Source organism: Brassica oleracea, chromosome C4 (assembly GCF_000695525.1).
Source record: "Brassica oleracea var. oleracea cultivar TO1000 chromosome C4, BOL, whole genome shotgun sequence".
NCBI classification, from domain to species: Eukaryota; Viridiplantae; Streptophyta; class Magnoliopsida; order Brassicales; family Brassicaceae; genus Brassica; species Brassica oleracea.
In genome coordinates this window covers 34,225,938-34,250,093 of record NC_027751.1, presented here as the reverse complement: position 1 = coordinate 34,250,093, position 24,156 = coordinate 34,225,938, and the positions used below count along the sequence as shown (strand labels likewise).

General features: G+C 39.6%; 4 protein-coding genes across 5 annotated transcripts; 2 read left to right on the top strand and 2 right to left on the bottom strand.

The window, feature by feature from the left end:
* Positions 1–664: 664 nt before the first annotated feature.
* Positions 665–2,098, top strand: LOC106338711. The gene has a single exon (XM_013777624.1). The coding sequence runs from the start codon at positions 665–667 to the stop codon at positions 2,096–2,098; it is 1,434 nt and encodes a 477-aa protein (XP_013633078.1).
* Positions 2,099–6,373: 4,275 nt separating this feature from the next.
* On the bottom strand, positions 6,374–15,579 carry LOC106341938 (chromatin modification-related protein EAF1 B-like). Of its 2 annotated transcripts, none has more exons than XM_013780690.1 (23): positions 15,312–15,579; positions 15,033–15,138; positions 14,906–14,960; positions 14,759–14,847; positions 13,353–14,679; positions 13,124–13,243; positions 12,773–12,970; positions 12,361–12,552; positions 12,180–12,260; positions 12,008–12,065; positions 11,495–11,937; positions 11,333–11,386; positions 10,974–11,016; positions 10,484–10,656; positions 10,344–10,397; positions 10,179–10,259; positions 9,872–10,009; positions 9,667–9,783; positions 9,067–9,167; positions 8,815–8,979; positions 8,367–8,709; positions 6,785–8,262; positions 6,374–6,696 (listed from the first exon to the last, which is right to left on the bottom strand). In XM_013780690.1, the coding sequence occupies exons 2-22, from the start codon at positions 15,095–15,097 to the stop codon at positions 6,880–6,882; spliced, it is 5,280 nt and encodes a 1,759-aa protein (XP_013636144.1). In that variant the 5' UTR covers positions 15,098–15,138; positions 15,312–15,579; the 3' UTR covers positions 6,374–6,696; positions 6,785–6,879. The 2 variants fall into 2 exon arrangements, with proteins under 2 accessions (XP_013636144.1, XP_013636143.1); XM_013780689.1 differs by having other exon boundaries at positions 15,033–15,129.
* A 3,614-nt stretch (positions 15,580–19,193) lies between these two features.
* On the top strand, positions 19,194–20,664 carry LOC106342835 (BSD domain-containing protein 1). The gene has a single exon (XM_013781875.1). The coding sequence runs from the start codon at positions 19,209–19,211 to the stop codon at positions 20,421–20,423; it is 1,215 nt and encodes a 404-aa protein (XP_013637329.1). The 5' UTR covers positions 19,194–19,208; the 3' UTR covers positions 20,424–20,664.
* Positions 20,638–22,777, bottom strand: LOC106342836. Its single transcript, XM_013781876.1, has 10 exons — positions 22,493–22,777; positions 22,075–22,389; positions 21,920–21,992; positions 21,730–21,842; positions 21,562–21,646; positions 21,394–21,466; positions 21,248–21,303; positions 21,103–21,168; positions 20,956–21,021; positions 20,638–20,871 (listed from the first exon to the last, which is right to left on the bottom strand). The coding sequence occupies exons 1-10, from the start codon at positions 22,636–22,638 to the stop codon at positions 20,785–20,787; spliced, it is 1,080 nt and encodes a 359-aa protein (XP_013637330.1). The 5' UTR covers positions 22,639–22,777; the 3' UTR covers positions 20,638–20,784.
* Positions 22,778–24,156: the final 1,379 nt, after the last annotated feature.

Genomic DNA, 24,156 nt, shown 5'->3' with positions numbered 1-24,156 from the left:
TTCCTCGGAATTTCCTCGGAATATTCCGACGGACTGTAGTTTCCTCGGAATTCCGTCGGTATATTCCGAGAAAATTCCGAGGAAACCCAATTTTGTGTTTCCTCGGAATTTCCTCGGAAATTCCTCGGTATATTCCGAGGATTTCATTTTCCGTCGGAATGTCCGTCAGAATATCGCTGTTTTCTTGTAGTGAAGCCATTTAAAACCCAGTTAACTAATGGTTTTCTTTTTTACTTCTTTTCAAATTCTTCACTGAATTTAATAGAGCAGACATTACATCAAAGCTAATTTATATCCACGAGCAATAATGGGCAAAAATTTACTAAGATAAAAAAAAAAAGACAGAAAGAAGGGCCCTAAGGCTACTCTAAAACTTTGGTACTTTAAAGCGGAAAAAATTCTCTCGTTTAGAATCCCGAGGTAGGGCAAGTGGCTGGGAAGTGTTTTCCCCTTTGGCATCGTAACCGTCCGTTTGGAAAAATATCTTTCTTTATCCAATATAAGTCGTTCAACTTAGGGTTCTACAGTGGAGAAAAGTGGAGAAAATCTGTGTTTCAATCCAAAGGTGAAATCGAAGAAGAAGTGGGTGAATCTACAATCTAGCAAGCGGAGATCGAGCTGGTAGTGGAAGTGTGTTCTGAAAGCAGAAGTTTGAAGAAAGAAGATGACAGGAGTGTTAGATAAAGCTTTGTTGGATTTGTCTTTGGAGGAAGATGATGAGCCGTATGTGATGCCTGACAGACCGGAGTATTATGCAACGGATCGTAATTCTATGAGCCTCATTGGAAGGCTCCTAAACCCCCAGTGCCAAAAAATGTCAGATCTGATACTGGATATGCCTCGCAAATGGCAACTGTACGATAGGGTTAAAGGTGTGGCGCTGTCAAAGGATAGGTTTCAATTCATATTCAAATATGAAAGAGATCTGCTCGATGTGCTCAACAGGGGTCCGCACACTAGCAACATGTGGTCGATTGTTCTGGAGCGATGGGTGGAGAAACCACCGGAAGACTACCTTCAGTACTTGTATGTATGGGTCCAGATGAGAAATGTTCCTGTGAATCACTATACTCCTGGGGCTATTCATGATCTTGGAAGGTTTGCGGGAGAGGTTGTTGATGTGCCTTTTGACCCCGAGAAGGTGCAAACCAAAGATCATGTTCGAGTTAAAGTGAAGTTTGACGTCTCTAGGCCACTTAGGAGAGCGAAGAAAGTCACAACACCAGTGGGAGAGGACGTCAACATCCTATATGATTATGAGAGGATCCAAAAGAGGTGGTACACTTGCCAGAGGTTAACACATGAGCAATCAAAGTGCCCTATTGAGAGGGCTGTGAAACACCAAGACATTGGGGCTTCTCAGCAAAAGAAGCAAGTTATCCTACCGAGCCTCGATACCAATGATCCGCTTTTCGGTCTAGTTCCTCCTAAACTCTTGGGTGCTGACCCCCTCACTGGCAGACCTAAAATTGCTGAGGAAGTGCTTGAAGATATGCGAATCTACATCACAACAGCGAATGGCCCAGAGAAGCTGGCGAGGGAAGAAAGAGTTAAAAGTTCGCTGCGTGATTTACAAGATGATGTGTTGGGTCAAAAGGCGTTCCTAAGCTTACAACCTTTGCCAGTTGTTTCTGATGACCTCAACAAAGGGAAAGGGATTGTTTTCGACTTCTCAGCTAAATCTGATAAAATACCACCAGGAGAGAAGCTAATGGCTGGAGCGATTTCGGCGGGCAACAGAGTGTTACTGTCAGGCAAGATCCTTAGCCAACCTGTGAGACTGGAAGGGTGTGCGGATTCTGCTCGACCTGCGTCCTTACAGGAAAGTTCAACGGGTTATAGCATTGGTTTTCATGAAACCACTGCTTCCGGGACTTCCCTCAAAAGGACTTACAAGAGAAGAAGACCTGGTACGTTTACAAGAAAAGCTAATGGGAAAGGTCTGGCGAAGCAATCAGCCACACCAGGGAAGAAAGTAGGAGAAGGTGTGATGTCTGAGACAAAGAAGAAAGCTAATGACGATGTCGAGCCATCTCAAAGCTCTGCAAGGTTTAAGAAACCATTGGTGGTCCCAAATGAGGGACCGTCCAACATCTAATGGTGTTCTTGAGCTGGAATTGCCAGGGCTTGGGCCGTGCCCAAGACTTGGTGATTCCGAGACTGCGGGAAATGAGACGAGAACATTTACCAGATATTATTTTTTTTATGGAGACAAAACAAGGTAGAGATGAGCTGGTGGATCTTCAGGTACTGTTGGGGTACGATAGGATTATGACTGTGAATCCTATTGATTACAGTGGAGGGTTGGCGTTACTCTGGAAGAATTCTGTAAATATTTCGTTTAAGCATGTAGATAAGAACTTGGTTGATCTCGAGGTTCAGATGGGAGGTGAAACTTTCTTCATGTCGTGCATATATGGAGAACCTGTCAGGAAGAATAGACCAAGATTATGGGAGAGGCTTTCTCGCATAGGAGCACACCGTAAGGAAGCCTGGTGCATGATAGGAGATTTCAACGAAATAAGGAACAATGATGAAAAGCTTGGAGGGCCTAGGCGGAGTGACAAGTCCCTTGAACCCTTCAATGATATGTTATCAGTGTGCGAGATGGCGGAATTGCAAGCGTATGGAAACAACTTGACATAGGGAGGTTTGAGATGCCTTAAATGGATCCAGAGCAGGCTTGATAGGTGCTTTGGAAACAAACAATGGTTCAGAACCTTTCCGGCATCAAATCAGAGTTTTCTAGACATGAGAGGGTCGGATCACAGACCGGTGCTGGTCAAGTTGTTGGAATCTACGGAATCCTACAGAGGAAGCTTCAAATTTGATAGTAGATTTCTGAACAAGCCTGGAGTCAAGGAAGAAATTAAGAAGGCGTGGCTGACTAATCATAAGTTTTTTGGATCATCGGTATCAGACAAACTCAAGCAATGCCGCAAGTCCTTGAGTAGATGGAAGAAGAATTTCAACCTTAACTCCAGGGATAAACTGGTGCAGATTCAAATAGCCCTGGAAGCGGAACAATCATCTAGTTTCCCGTCTGGAGTAAGAGTGAACTACCTGAAAACTGAGTTGATAAGGTCATACAGAGAGGAAGAAAAGTATTGGAAGCAGAGGAACAAGGACAAATGGGCCACTAAAGGTGATCTCAATACCAGATATTATCATTCTTCGGTCAAAGCGAACAGAAATAGGAAGAGAATTGATAAGCTGATGGATGAGAAAGGACAGCTACAATTTTCTGAAGCTGCGAAGGCGCATGTTGCTACAGACTACTTCAATAAATTGTTCAAGGCAGGAGAGGTTGGGAATTATGATCAGCTCTTTGAAGGTTTTACTGCGAAGGTCTCAGTGACTATGAATGATTTGTTGACAAGGGATGTAACTAACGAGGAGGTCAGAGACGCGGTGTTTTCTATCAATCTAGCAAGTGCACCGTGGCCAGACGGAATGTCAGGTTTGTTCTTCCAAAAATATTGGAGAACGGTTGGAGGCCAGGTAACAGAAGAAGTGAAGAATTTCTTCCTACATGGGGTGTTCCCCAAGGAATGGAACTACACTCATCTGTGCCTTCTGCCTAAGATAACTGACCCAATTCTGATGACTGATCTCCGTCCAATCAGCTTGTGCTCGGTCCTGTACAAGATGATATCGAAGATAATGGTGAACAGGCTTAAACCTATGCTCCCGGACTTAGTATCTGCAACTCAGTCAGCGTTTGTCGAAGAACGGCTTATCACTGATAACATTCTCATTGCTCATGAGATAGTGCATGCGCTGAGAACCAATGATAATTTTTCTAAAGATTTCATGGCTATCAAATCCGATATGTCCAAGGCCTACGATCGGGTTGAGTGGAATTATTTGAAGGTGCTTTTGAGGGCTTTGGGTTTTGCTGAGGTATGGATAGAGAGGATTATGTTCTGCGTGTCATCGGTCACTTTCTCCACACTGATTAATAATCAAGCTTTTGGGTGCATCCAACCAGAGAGAGGGCTCAGGCAGGGTGACCCGATGTCTCCATTCCTCCTTATTTTGTGTACAGAGGGCTTGATTCACATGTTGAACACGACAGCTAGGAATGATAAGATTCAGGGCATCAGATTTGATGAAGAAGGTCTGATGATTCATCACATGTTATTCGCCGATGACAGCTTGCTAATCTGTAGAGCGAATCAGGACCAAGCTGCAGAGTTGATGAGAATCCTTAAGGTGTATGAGAAAGCGACTGGTCAACAAGTGAGTATAGCTAAGTCCGCCATTACTTTTGGATCCAAGGTGCACGAGAATGTTAGAAATGTGATCAAAAGAGTTACAGGAATCCAGAAGGAAGGGGGTTCAGGTTCCTACCTAGGATTGCTTGAATGCTTTAGTGGGTCCAAGACGGAAATGCTGGCGTACATCTACGACAGGCTAAAGGATAGGCTATCGGGTTGGTTCATGAAACAGTTGTCGCTAGGAGGGAAGGAAATTCTAATCAAGGCAGTCGCCATGGCTATGCCGATCTATGCCATGTCCTGTTTCAAATTAACTAAGATCGACGTCCTGTGAAAACTTGACAAGAGCAATGGCAGATTTCTGGTGGAATTCCTTAGAGCACAAGAGGAAGTTGCACTGGTTGAGTTGGTCGAAATTATCTCTGGCAAAGGAGCAAGGGGGATTGGGCTTTAAGGACATCCAAAGCTTCAATCAATCGTTACTGGCCAAACAGGCGTGGAGGATCCTCAACGAGCCGGAATCTCTTTTTGCCAAAGTGTTCAAGAGCCGCTACTTTCCCTCCAGTGAGTTCTTAGCTGCCTCAAACGGGCCTAGACCCTCCTATGCTTGGCGGAGCATTCAGTTTGGCAAGGAATTACTTGTTATGGGAATCAAAAAGAAGATTGGCAATGGTAAGACAGTGTCTGTGTGGGTTGATGCTTGGATTGAAGGTGAAGTGATGAGGAGACCTTTAATGAAATACATTTTTGTCGACCTTTTGCTCTGCGTGGATAAGTTGATTGACGAGGAAAATAGATGCTGGAATTTAAATATCCTTCACGATCTGTTCTTTGAGGAAGACGTCGCAAGGATAATGACAATGAAACCTGTCTTTGAGGGAGATGATTTCTGGGTGTGGCAGCATAACAAGCATGGTAGTTACTCGGTTAAATCGGGGTATTGGCTAAAAAACAGAATGGTGAGGGAGGAAGAGATCAGAGAAGCCGAAGCTCTGCCCTCTCTAAATGAGTTGAAGATTGCGGCCTGGAAACTCAAGACTCCTCCTAAGATTAAAACTTTTCTATGGAGAGCCTTGAGCAATGCGATTTCTGTTGGTGAACTGCTTGTGAAGAGGGGCATCAGGTTGGACCCGTGTTGTCAAGCCTGCGGGTTCCAAGGAGAGTCAATCAATCACATCCTCTTCACATGTCATGTTGCGCGCCAAGTTTGGGCTTTGGCGAATGTTCCTTCTCCCCCTGGTGGCTTTGATTTGACTTCTCACTACGCCAACATTCATCACCTATTCTCAATGGGGTTTAACAAATCAATCCCAAGCAAGGTACGTAATGCGCTGCCATGGATCACTTGGTTTCATTGGAAGAACAGGAACAATCTGATGTTTGAAGGAAAACAAGCGGGGTTGTTTGAGCTGGTAGAAAAAAGTTTTGTGGAGTCGGAAATGTGGAGTTTAGCGCAAGTGGAGGAGCAAAAGGAGGATGCACAAGAACGAGGTGATGGCACGGCTTGCCAAAAAAGATGGGTTCCTCCTCCGAAGGGTTGGTTCAAATGTAACATTGGCGTCGATTGGATGAAAGGCATTCGTTTGGCTGGAGGAGCTTGGGTCTTAAGGGATGAGAAAGGCAAGGTGACTCTTCATGGGAGAGATTGGTAGCCTTCATGATGCAAAACTGCAAGTCTTGGTTTGGTCAGTGGAAAGTATTGTATCTCATCACCAAAACAAGGTGATATTTGCTTTAGACGATGGCGACATAACTCAAATGGTTCTTTGACCTAACGTCTGGCCTAACTTTAAAGGAGAGATAGGGCTTATTCTAGGTAAATTGTGTGCTCTTGAATGGTGGAAATTGGTGAAGGAAGATAGAGCAAACAACAGAGGAGTTCTCCTCATTGCTAAAGGGGTAACCAAAGGAGGACAGACACATTCGTATGTGGCAGCAGGACCCTCTGCTTAGGTGTTTGGGTAGATTTTTTTGGAGGTATTTTTTGGATGGGGTATAGTAACTGTCTTGTGGAGCAATTTTTCTAGGGGAGATTGTTGTATTCCCATAGGTAGTTTCTGCCATTGTTGGCATTACGTAACTAACTATTATGTAAGGTGAAACCTTGAAGTAACATCAAATATATTTTAACAGATGACAAAAAAAAAGGGCCCTAAGGCTAATAATATATATATACACCACAAACTGGAGGATGCAAAAAGTGGGTTCGGAGAAAACTTGTGTACACAACTTAACCTCTCTACAGCGACTGTTTCTACCCTTTACCAAAAAAGAAAAAACTCTTTCTACTCTTCCAAACCAAAAGAAAAGGATTAACTACAACGATGCATGATTTTATTAGGTTAGGATTTGGAAGAATATATAGTTGGGCCCATCAGATACCTCCACTGTTGAAATTGAGGCCAAAAGACGAGCACGAATCATCCAAACGTTCTCACACCATCAAACGAGCCATTTCTAAATTAGCAAACTGCATCTGCAAAGTTAAGCATACACTTGTCTCAGTTAGTTTCTCTTACTCAACCAATGAATATTTTAAGCATTGTAGTGAATGCAAGTGTTACCATTAGATATTAGATCAGTTGGAACCTGTACACTGTAGGTTAAGCAAACGTAACCCTCGCAGGATCTCAACTGCTTGAGCTTCTAGGTTCATCTCTCATTCCACCTTGGTGTCAGGAGGCCTGTGAGTTGACTTTTCATGGATTGCTTCTAATTCCAGCGTCTTAAGATAAGGCTGCTGCTTCTGCTGTTCAGAAGGAATATGTTTTTGATTTTGAACAAGCAATTGTTCTGATAACTGTGGCGTCCTTTGAACTAAAGGTGGAGATTGTCGTAGCTGTTCCTGTTGTCTTTCTGTTACAGCCTTGTCGCCATGATCCGAAATGCCTAAGTCTTTCGCCATATCTGTTACTGGGTCTCTCCCAGATGAATTTGTAATAGAACTGCTTAGTTTAGAAACACTTTTCTTCTCCGAGGAGTCGCACGATGGTAAGTCCAATTCTTTCGGAGGAGAACTGACAGCAGTAGAACCAACTGTAACCGTGGGTATCGAACTAATACTTGCCTGAGGCTCAACCTTTGTAACACCAATACTAGCTGTTTGGGTGGTATTGATGACAGACTGTGGGTTGCGAGGGGGCTGCTTCGATAAGTCGTGACTTTGATGAACGGTTCTATGAGATGTTAGTAGCGGCTGATTGCCCTGCTTTTGGTGTAGCAGCAAATTTTGATGGTTGGGTTGTGCAACTGCTGGTGTAACAACTGCTGGAGGATCCAGTGGTTTAGACTCTGTATATGTGTTCACTGCAGTCACTAGGTTGGATGGCTGACTCGGCACAGCTTTAACTGTCGCCTCTACTTTTTCAGTACCCAGTACACCAGGGGACATAGTAGAACCATTTAAGTGTGAGGGATCAACAGAGATACTCTGATGCATGATGTTTCCTCCTTTCAAAGGTTTATTTTGCTGCTGGCCAAGAGTTGGTTGCCGTTGGTGTGGATGTTGTTTTCCAGTTTGCTGCTGGGGTTGTCGCTGCCGCTGTTTTCCAGCTTGATTGTTTACTTTTGAAGCACCAGACTGAGGATTCCTACCCAGACCATGAACCGGTAACTGCGGTTTTAGAGGTTGCTGATGTCCAATTGCTGTCATATTTGACGACGGAGGTATCGATAATGGCTGAGACGAAGCAAGTGGTTGCGATTGAGGACTGCTTTGCGGAGAAGATACAGGAGTAACTTGAGGTCGTGATGAAAGTGCATGTGGCGGCATAGCACCGGCTGCTGGAAACTGTTGCTGCTGCTGCAAATATCGCTGAGCCATTTGTCTTTGACGATTAGCAGCTAACGCTTGCTGCTGTGTCCCAGCTGCACGATTAGGATTCTGGAGATGATGATTAAGTGAGTTGCCAAGAACATGCGGCTGTTGCGACAGCTGATGCTGCTGGGAAAGATGGCCTGGATAGGCCTGAACTGAGGGAATTGTTTGATTGGTAAATCCAGAACTCAAAGCCGGAATCCCCAGACCATTCCCTTTGCCAGCCTGCATCCGAAACTCATGCAAATCAGATGAATTGTTCACAAACTGGCTCAAAATTGCAATTGGTCAGTGATATTAGACAAAATTATAAGGAGAAAGATGTTTACCCGCATCATATGCTGCATGGCTCCACGGGGCCTTAACGTAGAGTTTCCTACAGATTTAATATTTCCAGCATTTGAAATTCCTCCCATCCCAGAGGAAAGCATGCTGCCAGTGTTTGGCACTGCCAATGGGCTTACCCCAGGCCTTGACAGCGGTGAGCTCCTCTGGGTTCCATTTACACTAATAGCATTTCCACCAGGTGGGCGAGGCCCAGGATCAGGTCCTGAGACAGCTGCTGGAATTGATAAAGAAGGCTGCTGCCGGTTTCTACCGGATGACGTCGGGTTATGTTGTTGGATTCGGTGTTGTTCCTCTGGTGGCAACGATCCTCTAGCAATATTGAATCTATCATCCCAGAAAGAAAAAAAAAGTCAATCATTTGACGTTGAAACAACCTGTGATTTAAGCTGAGATGCAGAACTGTATACAGACAAGGAAAATGAAAAATACCTTGCTGACGCACTGGTTGGGCTAGATGTGGTTGACAAGTTATTGCTAGAAGGATTTGCTTCAGATGCAGGAACCACTGGTAACACCGGCAGCATTGAAAGACCTGAATTTTCAAGTGAAAATACATCTTCACCTGACGTTGATGTATCACAGAGATCAAGGGGCCTTCATCCGGGGAGAAGCGATATATTAGAAAAGTGGAAGATTTAGTAATCAGGAAATACATAAATCTTAAGAAACACCAAAACTTACGTGAGAACACTTCCATTCAGATTATTTGGAAATACATGAGAAAGAGCCATAACTTGAGAATTGTGAACTGGTACTATCTGCTTAGGATCCCGACAATCATTCTTGAAGATAGATGAAGCAACACCAAACATACAAAAGCAGCAAGAAGAAACAAAATCAGGACCATTAGGGTTTTAATATTCAAACTCTTATACATCGTCCTAAATATTGTAGCAATCCTAATATTTCATCTATGAAATGATAGATGCAGACTGTTATGTCAAATAAAAGTGACGCTAGATGCCTTCTTCAGCATAAATTCTGTCAATGAAGAAAAAGCAAGTGCAACATATGCCTATTGCAAACAACATGAGCCAGATGTCCAAAATCGACAGCCAAAACAAGTAAGCAGCTCCATACAATACTAACAAACAGAATTTGGTGTGCTATAGACCAAAATAGCACTAGTGACACTCTCGGAAACAATAATTTCTACATAATTCCGAATTTCTAACTCCATATTTGCATACAGGAGGAGCTACGATTGTAGTCAGAATATGGTTGAATAACAAGCATAAAAACAAGTTTTCTAAGAAAAAGGTAACCATTGGATGAACGGACCTGTATGAATCTTTGATGAAATTTCTTCCCAATCGAACAAATCGTCTCAAAATGGGACTTCAGTGTATCTTCTTCCACCGGCCCTTGCAAGCGTTGAAACAACTGTCTCGCACTTCCCTGAGTATAACAAACCATTCCAGGGAAACCACAGGTTAAACTAAACAAATTGGAAGCTTTAATTCAATGTCACAGGTAAATTGAAAACCTTTGGGATGCCAGGTAAAGTGGATGGATAAGCCTGAGAATTTCCCGAGTCTTCAGCACTATCAGCCCCATCACCACCAGTTTTGTCCATTAGAATCCTATGCCGCTCCTTGCAATCACTTGGATGACGATATATACGCTGTATAGTTAATGTAAAAAAAGGCACTCAAACAACTTTTCCAGCACAATGGATAAGTGAAAAAAAAAAGCATTTACCAGCCCAATGTCATCATGTTTTTTATGTCAAAAACCCAATGTCATTTTACATTGTAACATCTTAAGAAATTTCAGAACAAGCACACTCTTACCTTAATTTTAAGAGTGCTTTTCAAAGCATCAGTAATGAGCTCCCAGTTAGGGCCCATGTCATGCACCAGGACAACAAGCGCCTACATAGTGGAAAACAATATTTCAGATATGCAAAATGCAACCTACAATCTTTATATGTTCAACAGAGATAAAAAAATATAAACCTGGTCCTCAAACAGTGTCCATGGATTTTCAGATCCATGTTGACCAGAAGAAATCTGCATAAACAAAGTTTCTAATTTCAAGACGTATCTTAGAATAAAACAAGATTGTAAAGGAGTGAGAAAATAATCGGAGCATCTACCTTTAAGCCTTTTAATTTTTTGCCCCTGTCCCGGCCCCCAATGAACTTAAGAAATTTGTTGGGGTTGGACATATTGCTCATCTGAGAAGCTGCCGGAGAAGGAATAGTACTACGAAAATTATTCTGCAGTGATTGTTTGGCAGTCTTTTGCTTCTTATGTGGACCATACAGACCTTACAAAAATACAGCTAAAAATGTCATCGAGATCTCAAAAGAAGCATTCTGACTAAAAGAGAGATACATGCCATCATAATATTGTAACCAAGTCATCCCAGAAGCTGTAGAACTAAATCCATATGAAGAACTTTCACTTTAGAGTTTAATGATGATAAAACTGAACAATTTAAACAATAGTGTGCAACAGTTCCTAAAGTATTGAAACTCTAGCTACCAGGTGAAGCTTAGGCTTCCCCCAGTTAGACCTGAAGACTAAAGAACAAACTCAAGCAGTCATGCAACAAGAAGTTAAAAGCGGATAATTGATTGATACCATTCATATTGAATTCATTCTGCGGTCTCTTCTTCCGGTGCTCCTGCCAAAATAAGAGCTCATTAGATTCTTTCTAGTAGATCTATTACAATTACCTACTTAATAACATAATGCTTCCAATTTCAAGTAAGATTACTGTCAATATCTACGACTTACTATGATTAAAGGAAACAAAAACGAGAAGACAAGTGTTAAAAGTCAAAGTCAATGAGGAGATTACTCTCAAAGGTTTCAAACAGCCCCAACATATATCACATTTATCATTTCAATAAAAAACTGACACTGTTAAAAACTTTTGTGGCGCTTTACTTAGCCATTTGTTGACATTAGCTTTCAAGATCTTTTACCAGAAATATTACCTGTTCACCATGGACCATTGAATCACGATGCCAGGATTGCTCATATGCAGAGCCCTGTAAAAATGAAAAATAAAAATGATCATATAATGCTAGAATTAATAAAATATATTCTATGAAAATCAAGCCAGATATATGTCGAAACATATTGCAAAGCAGATGAACCTTATTCTTAGGTTTGTCTGATGTTTCAGCCATGTCATAAGGTAACTGCTTCTCAAAATTACGACTAGATTCAACTTCTGTGCCTTTTTGAACGGCAGATCCACCATTCAAACTACTTTGCTCATCCTGAAAAGAACTAGTGTCTCCACTAGTGTCCCCACTCACAATCCTATGCCTGGAGGCAGTGCGATTTCGCTTCATTAAAACTGAACCAACATTAAGATTACTGGCAGGCCTTTTGTCCATCAATGGGTTGGAGCGACCAGTATAGCTACCGTGTGGCAAATCAGCCCCATGGTCATATGACCGGGCAGAATGATACTTCATCGAGTTCTTTCTTTTCTTGTGGGTTAAATTATTTGATTTCCTATATCTAAGAGCTCCAGGCATATAATAGCTACTCGTTTCTTCGTCATCCTCATCATAACCATTGTATCCTGTATCTATAGTTGAAAAAATTATCAGCATTCGTTTAACCAGAATGTGGAGCTCAACAAAATATATTGGGCATACCTTCTGCCGGATCATACGCTGATGTCTCAACCTCCTCCTGTATGCTACTTCCGGATTTCTGATACGGATAATGTTGTTAGATATCTTCAGAAATTCAAACATACATATATATATATGCTACACCCAAGAAAGGCCCTGACCAGAGCTCCTAGCACTAAATACTCTCACATACCTCACACAAGACAAGATGAGATTCAATGGACCCTCGATAGGCCTCCATTGCACCAGATGGAACTGAATAAAATAAGCTTTCCTGTACATGAAAAAGATCAGTTACAACGTTATAGAGAGTTATCCACAAAGCTAGTATTCAATCGAAAGGCTGCAGAAAAAACAAATGACTAATTTCATACTTCTGTAAGCTGATCATCCCAAGATGTCTCCGCTATGCCAGGGTCACACATATGCTCAGGTGTCGACGGTGCTGCTGCTTGCAGATGGGGGGTAGACGACTTCATAAACTTCAAAAATCTGCGTGCATATTCTCTGACACCAGAAGCTGAACGTTTGTCGCCACTATCAGACTTCAATTCCTTCACTGTCTCCTGCATATGATCCAAAAAGGAATCATCGGCAGTGTAATAAAAGAGAAACAAAATCAGAGCAAGCTCTTAGGCTTCAAGATGGAAGACTATGCAAAGAAAATCAGAGTAATCCAATGTTGCAGACTGAGGCGAAATACAAAGAATGTGTGTGTGTGTGTGTGCGCGCGCGCGCCAAAGGAAAAGAAAAACCATAAGACAGATATGTGAGGCAGTCGTATACCGTATTAGTTCCCAAGCTTGTCTCCTCTTGCTCCCTAAGGACCTCCACAGAATTCCAGAACTGCAAGACATCATTAGCCAAGGTTGAAGCTAAGCTTTTCAGATTTCTGTGCTGAATTCGATCCTCAAATTTCAGCTGAGAGGTAAAAGTAGCTCGATGGCAAATCTGCATGGCAGCAGTCATCTTCCAAAGACGCTCCTAAAATTCAAGAAGTAAAAGTGAGTTCAACAGAAATGCAATATCTCTACGTAGTCATAAATGTTCCAGTAATAACCAGCATGGCAGTCCATAAAAAGCATAATTTTCATTTGATTTGATAAAATCAGATAAGAAAGATCAAGTACACCACACCTGCGCAAAATCATTTGCCAGCCATGTCATTTCTTCAAGGACAAAGTCCCATTGAGATCTCGTACGAACCTCCACTGGTAAGGTGCCCAAAGATAATTCAACAATCCTCTGTCTTTTTTCCTGTTAGTGTAGCATGTAAGACATACAAGACAATGGACAAAAAAAGTGACTAGAACTTCTTCCGAAGCTTGGCGGGTTGAGATCACCAAGCCAAGTTGAAAAAGAGAACCTTTATATTTCGTGCCTCCTCAAGGATAGAGTCCTCCATCAAAGTATTCGCCTTTCTTGAGCTATCGTCTAAGCTATGCTGTTCTTCTAGTGCTGTACTGCCAGGGTCCGGCAATATGTTTTTCCTAACTCTGCAAGGATTGGTTTCTATAGCTGCCTGAGACGTTATAGGCCACAAAGAGCTGTCGGAAGCGTCAGCTAACCCACTAGTAACTTTAATATCATTTTGCGGAATGTCCAAATCATCTTGTTGTTTGCTCTTAGTTTCAGACCATTTACTTTCATTATGCGGCTCCACTGTACTTGTATGATCTTGATTTTCAACTTTGAGCGATTTTAATTGGCTTCGATACCCAGACTTTTGCTCACTAATAATGATGGTAGATTCACCAGCCTCGTCTCTTTTTGTATTCACCATTTCGCAAACTGTGGGATCCAGTATCTCGTCTACTCTTGAAGCATTCTGCATAGGCATACTGTTGGAGTCAGATTTGTCCACTCTACGGAGATCTACTTTAGTATGTACATCTACTTCAACGTCGTTAGCATGAGAGGACTCTCGATCTAACCGTTTTGCCTCTACAGCTGCGCTATCTTTTGAGCATTCTTTTTCTCCTCTGGGATCCTTAAGGCCATTCAACTGGCTAGAGTTAGTTTCCTGGCAACCAGTCATCACAGCACTGAGAGAATCCATTACTGTACTAGAAGAGACAGCATGTGCTTTCACTCCAGTAAGACCAGTCTCTCCATAAGCGATATTAACCTTCTCTTCAACTGGACTGTTTTCTGTGGCAGCAGTGCTTTCTCGTACAACCATTTCATCATCTTCTGTTTTAAACAAGTTTCCTGGGACTACATCCTTTAAAAGGGTATTACCATTGGAAGTAGCAGAGGTTGGACAAGTTACTTGCCTAGTCTTATGATTGCCTGGTTCGGAATCAGAACCCTTTACATCCAAAGACTCTTTGCGAAGTGAGAGAGACGTTGCAAGACCACCACGACTCTGAAGTAACTCAGTAGAGCTTGCCCGTGCTGGATCACGATTTATCTTAGATCGGTTTCGACGAGCATATGGGCGAAAAATGGCAGAATCTTCAGTTTCCTTTTTATCCCGGGAATGATTAACTTTGGAAGACCGTTGCGATTCAGAAGTTCTGCTCCTCTTATTAGGATATTGTGAATTTTTGTCTCCTTCAAGTGACTTATTATCAGAATCAAAGAGCAAGAGATTATCAGCTGTATTGGGTTCAGAAACTCCAGGTCTACCGCTACTCTCCACGGAATCACCAGGTGGTGATGCAGTCCGGAGAAGGCTATCCTTGACTCCCCTGTACGTGAAAATAGCAAAGAATCATGAGTTGATCCATGAAATCACAAAGAAAAAAAAAGAACAAGAAACAAAAATACCTCTTTACTGCTTGCTTATCTGTGAGCGAAGTAGATTGGACGCTTTGAGAAGTAGCATAACCAAACTTGAAATCCAAAGGATTGCCACCCTATACAAGAGAGAATAATAAGACGCCAAAAAAGAAAAAGAAAAAAAGTATGGCATACATTCTCCAGAAACTCCAGTTCTCTCCTCCTTTCCTCGCGGACATGGTACTCCAGCCTGTTGAAACAATTGATTTTCGTTACTCAATAGAAACTAAATAGCAGCAAAAGAAAACACATTGCAATATACCTTAGGTCCGCTTGAGCCTTCTGAATGGCTGCTGCTCCAGTGTCGCTAAGTCCTCCTCCTTCCATGGGATCAACCTCGGCATTTACTACAGGATATCCTGAAAACACTTGCATTCATCACGACTTTAGTAAGTGCTAATGCAAAGAAGCTACGTTGAGACACGAAGAGCTAGAAATACAAGTAGCTGCCAGTAGTTAACTTGACGAGTTTTCAGCATTCTAATCAAACAGCAGACGTACGAGAAAATCTCAAAAATTAGGGAATTGAGCAAAGAGTCACCTGAGATTGGACGTTTGAAAACGCAAACGTAAGAAATTAGGGCACGAAAATTAAACTTTCTCCTAGGGCTGCTGCAATCGCGATTTTCTCCTCTCGAAACAGTTTCGAATCGAAGACGAAAACGAAATTTGTTCAGACAAAGGATTTCATCACGTCGAATTGCAAAATTTTCCTTTCAATTTCCGTTTCCCTCTCGCAGATAATTTTTTGTTCTCGCTCCTTCTCTTTTCTCTTCGATGCAACTATGCGCATCACGCTCGCTCTGAGTACTGGGCCTTGCGTCCTCTTTTGGGCCCTTTGTTTGCTCTTTTTCGAACATACAACAACAGCTACTTGGCGAAACTCTGTCCCTCACGAAGTCACGATCTACTTCTTTGGAAATTATTTCCACATTAAATTAAAATTAACCAGAGTGTAATTGCTTCAATAACTCAAACCGGAATTGTTTTTTTAGTGAAAATAGTAGGAAACTGGATAACTATCTATTATTATCTGAGAAATGATTTTTTCACATTTGAGTTCTTATGTTAAAAATTATAGCAGTTAATATTGTTTATATCTTTAATGAATAAAATATATATATTAGTCAAAAACATAAAAACGAATTTAAATTATTTTGATTAGATAAGTGATTAAAATTAATAATAATAAGAAATATCCAAAATCTAAAAATATTTTTAAAATAATAATTTTTATATATATTGTGTTTTTCAATTCATAACATGTGTCACGCTCAGAATAGAGTATTTAATAGAAGAAAATTATATTTTATATAATAAGATAATAAATATAGTATACATACGAATGAAAAATAATTATAATACGTAAGATTTTTTAAATGAAAATATAAATAATAATTTATTATTATAGTCTTTTAATTAGTAATGGATGTATTTTTAATAAATAATTATAAAATATTTATGTTCGCAAGTGCAAACCAAACACCTAGTTACATTTGTAATTGGCAAAGTGAATAAGTTTACGTTTTAATCGACAAAATAGATGATTCACTTTTGAAGTAAGATGAAATATCGAAAAAGGTTTTCATGAACATAAATAATTGCAGATTTGTCATTATTTCTAGGAAATTAAAATAAAAAATAAAGATACTGACCATATAACTTATCTTGTTTTTATCATGAAAATTGTTTCGTATCTCAACTAAATATACAAATCTTATCTTTTTCTTTTTCAAACCCTCAACTGTTCTTTTTGTTTCATCAATTTTATTTTCCATCGATGTGAAACTTCAAATTACGCATCCACCCACATTTAGGCTTTGATTTGCAGAGCAGATGATAAAGCAGTAGTAGTATACCATAGAAGCAGTATGCTACATAAGTTGTATGCTTTTGCTAAACTGTTTAATAGGATGATTGGTAGAGCCGCATGAGTATGTTATTAAAATTATTATAAAAATTAGTATATAATATATAATATATTTATTTTTAATGAATATATATATATAAAATTATATTAACATATAAATTAAAAAGATATATAATTTATTTATTTTATTTAATAATTTAAAAATTATGTTTATATCGAAAAATATTATTTTAAAATAAATTTTATAATTAAAATATCTATTTTTAAAAATAATATTTCACATTTAAATATTAAATTATATAAATTAAATTATATAAATTAAAATATATTTTAAATGTGAAATACTATTTTTTATAAAAAAAATATTTTATTGTAAATTAATTTTAGAAATCAAAATTTTATTTTCTGGATATAAAAATAATTTTCTGATATTATTAAATAAAATAAATGAATTAATTATATATTTTCTTTAATTTTATAAATTATAAATGCAAATGTTCTTTTAAAAACTTCATATGAGAACATTGGCCAAACAACATTTGGAGACCATTAGCATTTTGATAAATAATTTTCTAAATGTTTTTCTGAAGATTGTGGATTGGATAATGTAGTGCATAATTCTAATGTTAATGCTCTACCAGTTAAGAACTTAGTGTATTATTAAACTTAGATTGATAGAAATAAGACTATGGTTCTCCCAATTGTGAAGCCAATCGGTGATTTCGTGGAGAACCCGGAGTCAAGCTCAAGCGGCCAAAACTCCACCTCAACATGCCTTATGATAAATGGTGTGTTGTAACTGTTGGGAAGTAACAAGTATTTGTAACGGTATCCAAAATCTTGTAGTATGTAGCTCTAAAGTCCTTGATTTTAAAAATCAACCTTGATAAATCAACCTCGAGTTTTTTAAATCAAGAACTATTATTCAATAAGAGTGATAGGTTGTTTGAATCATAAACTTTATGAGAAAAATCAACTTTTATTGATAGCAGTTACTCAATGATGTGAATATAAGTTTTTCTTCTCCTTTGCATGTTATTGAATCTTAACATCTCACTATTACCCTTTCGCAATTGCAGTTTCTGACACTGAATTGCAACAAGAAATTTTGCACTATCCATAGAGGACATGGTAGAAACCAGAGGCTCATCACTGCATCTTCCGGAAAAGATTATTCGCCGCCTATTGCTACCCAACTGTGCCCCCTTTGAATGTATACTCGAAAGCAATATCACCGGCTCGGTAGTTGCTTCTCTTGAAGGTACACCTGGATCCAGCCATTGATCTAATCTCATTTTGTTTGTTTGTTTGTTCAAGTTGCATGTTTCACGGTGTTGTAACTCCAAAAAACTCATCCATGGTCTCCTCTATCGCCAACTCGTCACTGACCATAAATATGAACTATGGTTTTTATTTGCAAAATTGCCCTATCCAATTCTTCCTTCATAACTAGAATGCCATTAAGAGGTACACTCTTACTTAATTTAAATACGAGCTCTTATTGCTAATGGCTCAAAATAAATGCGGGGGCCATGGGATATACCTTCCAAACGAATCGACTTCATCTTTGGGAGCTTACAATTATGTCTATATTCGATAAATTCCATAAAAGCCCACTAAAGAAGAGTCGACAACAGATCCAAGAAGATTACTCCAATGGAAGGCCTCGACAACGAAATCATATTTCAAAAGTTAAGCAATTCACCTCGATAAACCTCATGATGACACTTTAGTCATAAAACCAGTCGTCGCCAGTTTCGAGCTGTCTCGCTTAATGATTTGATACTGAAAGTTCGTGTTGTTCTACTATGCCTTCAGACATATGGGTTTCAATAAAACCGAACTGAAAGGCACTAGAGCACCTCTCGCCATCTTTGCAGGAGAAACAACATAATCGCTCGGATACCGAATTATCAGTCTTCTTCGCCAAAGACGTACGTCAATTGGTTGACTTTAGTAGATTAACTTGCACTCTACAATACCATACTTGACAGGCTATGGATATATGTGATGATATTATTTGAAGCCGCTTAGGGAATTGCAAAGAGTTTAAGTTTATGTGTCATGGAAAGATATGCTTAGGTATTACTCCCTCCGTTTCGAATTAGATGTCGTTTTAGAGCAAAATTTTCGTTTCAAAATTAGTGCCGTTTTATGATTTCAATGCAAAATTTATTGACTTTTAATTCTAATGTATTTTTCTATTGGTTGAAATTTGGTTAGTTGTATTGGTAATGATGTTTTTATTTAGTAAATATATAAACTTAAATGTTTTATTAATCTATGTGTCGAAGTCTAGAACGACAAGTAAAATGAAACGGAGGGAGTATCTCTTTGTGAGACTCAACTGAGTCCTTATATAATAGATCCCCTTCTAGTGTTCTTTGTGCTTTTTCAGGAGAGTAGAGTAATTCTTAGTTTGCCGATTTAAATTCAGGGATATGGTGTAATTGTTTCACTTTTCTAAGTGCGGTTGATTTTAGACCTTGTAACTTATCCCTTTGTACTAGGCTTTGGACTCTAATTTCTTTTTTTTTTTTAAGTTGAACTAAAAAAAAAGGGAAAAACATGTCGGTTTCTAACGACACTGGTTCGTTTGTGGCTGGGCATAGATCGAATATTCTGAGACAAATCGTACAAAACTCAACTTCATCGATCAAACCCCTAGCTTCATTTTCTCCTATGGATCTCTTCAAATCAGTTCTCCCCGAATACGATCACCACCACCAACAACAACCCGATTCACCAGAATCCACTCAATCTCCTCTCGACGATGCCGCTTCTTCTTCATGGAGCTTCGGCAATCTGATCAAAACCCTAGCAACCAAATCCGAATCCGTAATCGGATCCTACCGTCGTGAATTCGAGGAATTCGGATCCGAATTGAAGAAAGAAAGCTCCGTGATCCGACAGGTAGCTTCTCGTGCCGTCAAGGACTTACCTGGTTCCCTCGACATCGGCGCCTCCGTCGCTCAAGAGTCCCTCGAATCGGTCGGTCAAGCGATCGACGACATCGGCGGCGCCGTGTGGAAATCAACGGCTAAGATCATATCTCGTGGTAAGGACTCTCTCTTATCTTCTTCTTCGTCCCATCCCGACTCATCCGGTGATCGTGGATACCATCAGGCCCTATCTGTGAAACCCTATAGTCGATTCGAGATGCAGTTGCTTGCGATTCAATCTGACAAAGCCACGTATGTTAGAGAACCTGATGATTTAGGGGAATTTGAGAAATGGAGTTTAGGGTTTAAGCTAGAGGAGAAAGGAGACGTGATTGCTGATTTAATCAATGGGAACGAAGGCGTGAAAGAGATGTACGTGAAGCTTGTGCCTATGGAAGTTGATGCTGAGACTTTCTGGAGGAGGTATTACTATAAAGTGCATAAGCTTGAGGAAGTTGAGGAGGCTAGAGTTAAGCTTGTGAAGAGAGCTATATCTGGAGAAGAAGAGGAGGATTTGAGCTGGGATCTTGATGATGAGGGAGATGGAACCGAAGCTGAGAAAGACCGGAAAATCAGTGAGGAGAATGTGGTATTGGAGGAGGAGAAGGTGGAGAGTAGAGAAGTGTCGTCTAAGGATAGTGATATCTCGGTGATTTCGACGCAGCCATCGTTACGTGAGGTCGAAGATCTTGGGTGGGATCAGATGGAAGATGATATTAGAAGCAATGAGGACAAGAGTACTGAGGAGAAATCTGATTGGCGAAGACGGGTCAGTGTAGCAGAGGAAGAAGAGGATTTAACTTGGGATATTGAAGATGATGATCACTCTGTTAAACAATAAGTTATAGAAAAAGCAAGATTTGCAATCAAAAGTGTGATCACAGGTCTAGTGATATTAATGTTGAAGACGGTGAGTCGTATCTTTTGTCTTGGGCAATGGCAGGTAAATAAAGCATATACGATTCTTTTTAAACGTGCATATTCCACAAACAAGTTGTATAATACTCTCGTCTGGTTTAAAAAACAGATTTGTAAAAAAAAAAATAAGAGAACAGTTTGTTCTAGGAACAAATTAGTTTCAAGTGAAACTCTTTTAAAGATATTACTACACTATACGTATATAACCTTATCTGTTTGGGCTTGCTGAGTATTGAGCTCTTACATCTTTCTGTCTATGTATTATACTTAAGTAATGTGGACAGCTAAGTCTTAGGTGTGTAGCGACTGCGAATATAGAGGTACAAAGCCGTGGCTGCAGCCACCATATACGGGAAGATTGTCCATATTCCCTGCACAAAAGATGGAACCAAAACTTGTGTCAAAGGCTGAAAGCTGTTCGTTCACCTCTGTTGTCTCTCTCTCTATATACTTACCACTACAGTTGCTACTGTTGCGACAGCAAACATAGGACGTTCTCGAAGAAGAAACCCAATCACAAGCTGAAATATTTGGACATTATAGTTAGTCTTATGGTTCACATTTTAACGAAGACTGAAATCAAATATAATGAAAAAATAAACCTGAATTGGAAGAGTTATCAAACCACCGCAGCAAACTCCTGCAAAGAAACATTCTGGAGATATTCCCTGTAAAGGAACATGTTAATAGATTTGATTAACCAAAATTGCTACACATGAGATGGACTCAGTAGAGGGATAGATTTACAAGTGCTCCGGCAAAGAATGCTGTAGGATTCCTCACTCCCAGCGAAAATCTTTCCACTGCATTCAAATTCATAAAACCAAAGAGATAAGTAATACATCACATTCAAGAAAATATTTCCACTGCATTCAGTTCAGTTTGTAACTTACCAAAACCTGAGAGGTTTCCATATTTTTGGACGGCCTGGGTAATGCCCATCGCTTTCTCTTTACCTATACCCAGCTTTATATCGAAATGTTGAAAAAAAATAATCAGCCTTTTGGGATACAATTTTTACCGGAGAATAACAAGAGTGGGTTTCACCTAAGGGAAGTAACCTTTGAACAAACATCATCTGATGCTCCACTTTTTCTGAAGAGCTTCCCTAGGTAAAACGGTATCATATCGCTTATACAAACTCCCCTTTTCAAGTTGCCAGCAAAAACATCAAAGAAGAACCATGGAAGCTATTATGTCGTTTTAACAAAGAGATACTGCATCTTTACCAGTAAACCCAAGACACAGTAGACATTATATAAGGAGCATTCCGAGAGAAAGACTCAGCAAAAGATTGCCACGTCCCATCCAGAGTTAACATTCGAGCCAATGTTATCCCAACCTGCAACTCAACATTTCATCAAAAATGAAAAATCTGATTCGCATAATCCAACATTAAAACAAAAGTACACCACAGACCCAAATATTTAGCGCCTCTTCGCTGATAAATAGCCCGAATCCAGCCGCCATTAGCAACCAAAAGTAAACCCATCTGTAGAAAGAAATACACTGAAACAGCTACAGAGGTACAATCTAGTTCACGTAGTTTTGTAACTAACTGCTACATTCATTACCCGGGTGCGTTTGCTGGAATTACGAATCTGTTTCCAAACGCATTGAATGTAAAACCAACTGAAGATGATGAAGCTTTGGCCAGATTCTTAACCTCAAAAGGTGTACCACCAGTAGCAGAGCTTTTCAAGGTTACACATATTACTGTAATAGTCAGAGCCAATCCTAACCCAATACCTAACTTTGCTATGAATGAGACTCTCTTCTTTTCGGAAACTCTTGTGCTTTCGCTCTTAAGCATTTCATCTTCATTTGGTTTCTCATCTTCAGACTCATTCTTTCCTATGTTTTCTTTCTGAAAGCTTCTTGCTCTAATCCTGAAACAGTAATAACATGAAATTAATATACTTTTTGTTTTCGCTAATTCCAAGAAAATTCAATCAAAAATGAGTGCCAAAATTCTAATCCTTTCTATCGAACCTGTAAGAAGAAGGCTTGAAGAGACGCGTGAAGGATAAGCTTTCTGCAGCACCATACAAAACTCTGCTCCTCAAGACAGCAATAAGGTTTGGTTTCTGAAGGTTTAAAGAAAATCCATTAATCGGAACCGCCATGGAAGACAGCATTCTTTCAGACAGATGACGGTAACAATTTTGGTTCTAGGGAAGAAGAAGAGGAAACAATGTGTGAGTATTGATTCCAAAGGGCCTTGTTTGAATTGTGATGGCGACTGAAGGTACGCATATTCTCTCCGTGATCCAAAAAGCTTCGATATATTGAACATTAAGTACCAGAATAATATTTGACGTCATAAAGTATTTAGAAAAAGAGTAGTGTATTGTGACGTCAGTGCAGGGCAGTGTCCCAAGTTTTATTTACAGCAGTTTCAGCTATTAAGGCAGTTTACTGTCACTAGAAACCAAACCATTATAACTAAAGTCTTTTATTTAACTAAAGTGGTCCTACTACCATGTTCTTAAGTTAATTATTATTTTTTCTTTGAAACGGACAAGCAAAAATTTAAAACTAAAAAGCTTCTTCTTCCCATTTCAACCTTTGGTATCTCAATCCTTGGTGCATCATGTCTTCACCGTCCTTCCTGGTCCTCCTCCGTCATCGCCGACGAATTCGAGCGCAAGCCGTTGCGGTTTGTCTTCTTCATCGCCATGAAATCATCCTTCCTCCTCCACGTCGTTCTCTCTGCAACTCATCTCCGTTGCACGCTGACAGCAGCGCGTGGTGGTCGTGATGCTCGGACTCGGCTTCGGTGGTCGTCGCTTCAGTTACATGATGAACCTCGAGCAACAATGGCCAAATCTCACAAAAATTTCAAAATCTAAAGTTGGAAATCAGTTTAGAAGTGATAAAGCAGCAATCTTGAAGTGTAATCTACACTTAAAACGCAAAAGAATGAAAAATAAATGAAAGAAATCAATGGCGCCGCAATAATTGTTGCAGGAAACCCTAAAAAATCTGGGAAATACGAAGATATATTTACTAAAATGCCACTCCTTAAATAAAATTGCAAAAAATGTACAACATGATTTTATATGTACATGGGTACATGTTTACAACATGCGTACATCTTTACATGTGTACATGATTACATGTGTACAAAGACAACATGTGTACATTGTATATTACTAAACCAATGTATCGTAAAATTGTGTATTCTCTTTAAAATCTTAAACTCATGTTTTAATTCTTAAATGCATTGGAAAATAAATTAAATGAACTAAAATCAAAGCTAATATGAGTAAAACACAAAATCATGTATGCACCTATTGTCATGTATACCATTTTCAGTTTGACTTGATCTATATATTATGTATTTTGGTATTGTTTTAGTAAGCAACCACCAATCCACCTATATGTGTACAACTTGTTCACATATATTGGTTCATTTTTTATGTACACGTGTACTCGTCACAAAGTGTACATAAAATCACCTGTTCAATTTGTCTCAAACTTCTAATATGTTCAAGTTTCTTAATGAATTTACCCCGAGACTTTTAAATATGCAATCTAGATCAAGCAAATATATTGGTTTTGCATCTCTTATGCGTCTCCTCCTTCTTTCGATTAACAGCCACAACCAAGCTTAATTCTCAACTGTTCATTCTCTGCTGTGAAGCTTCTTCGTC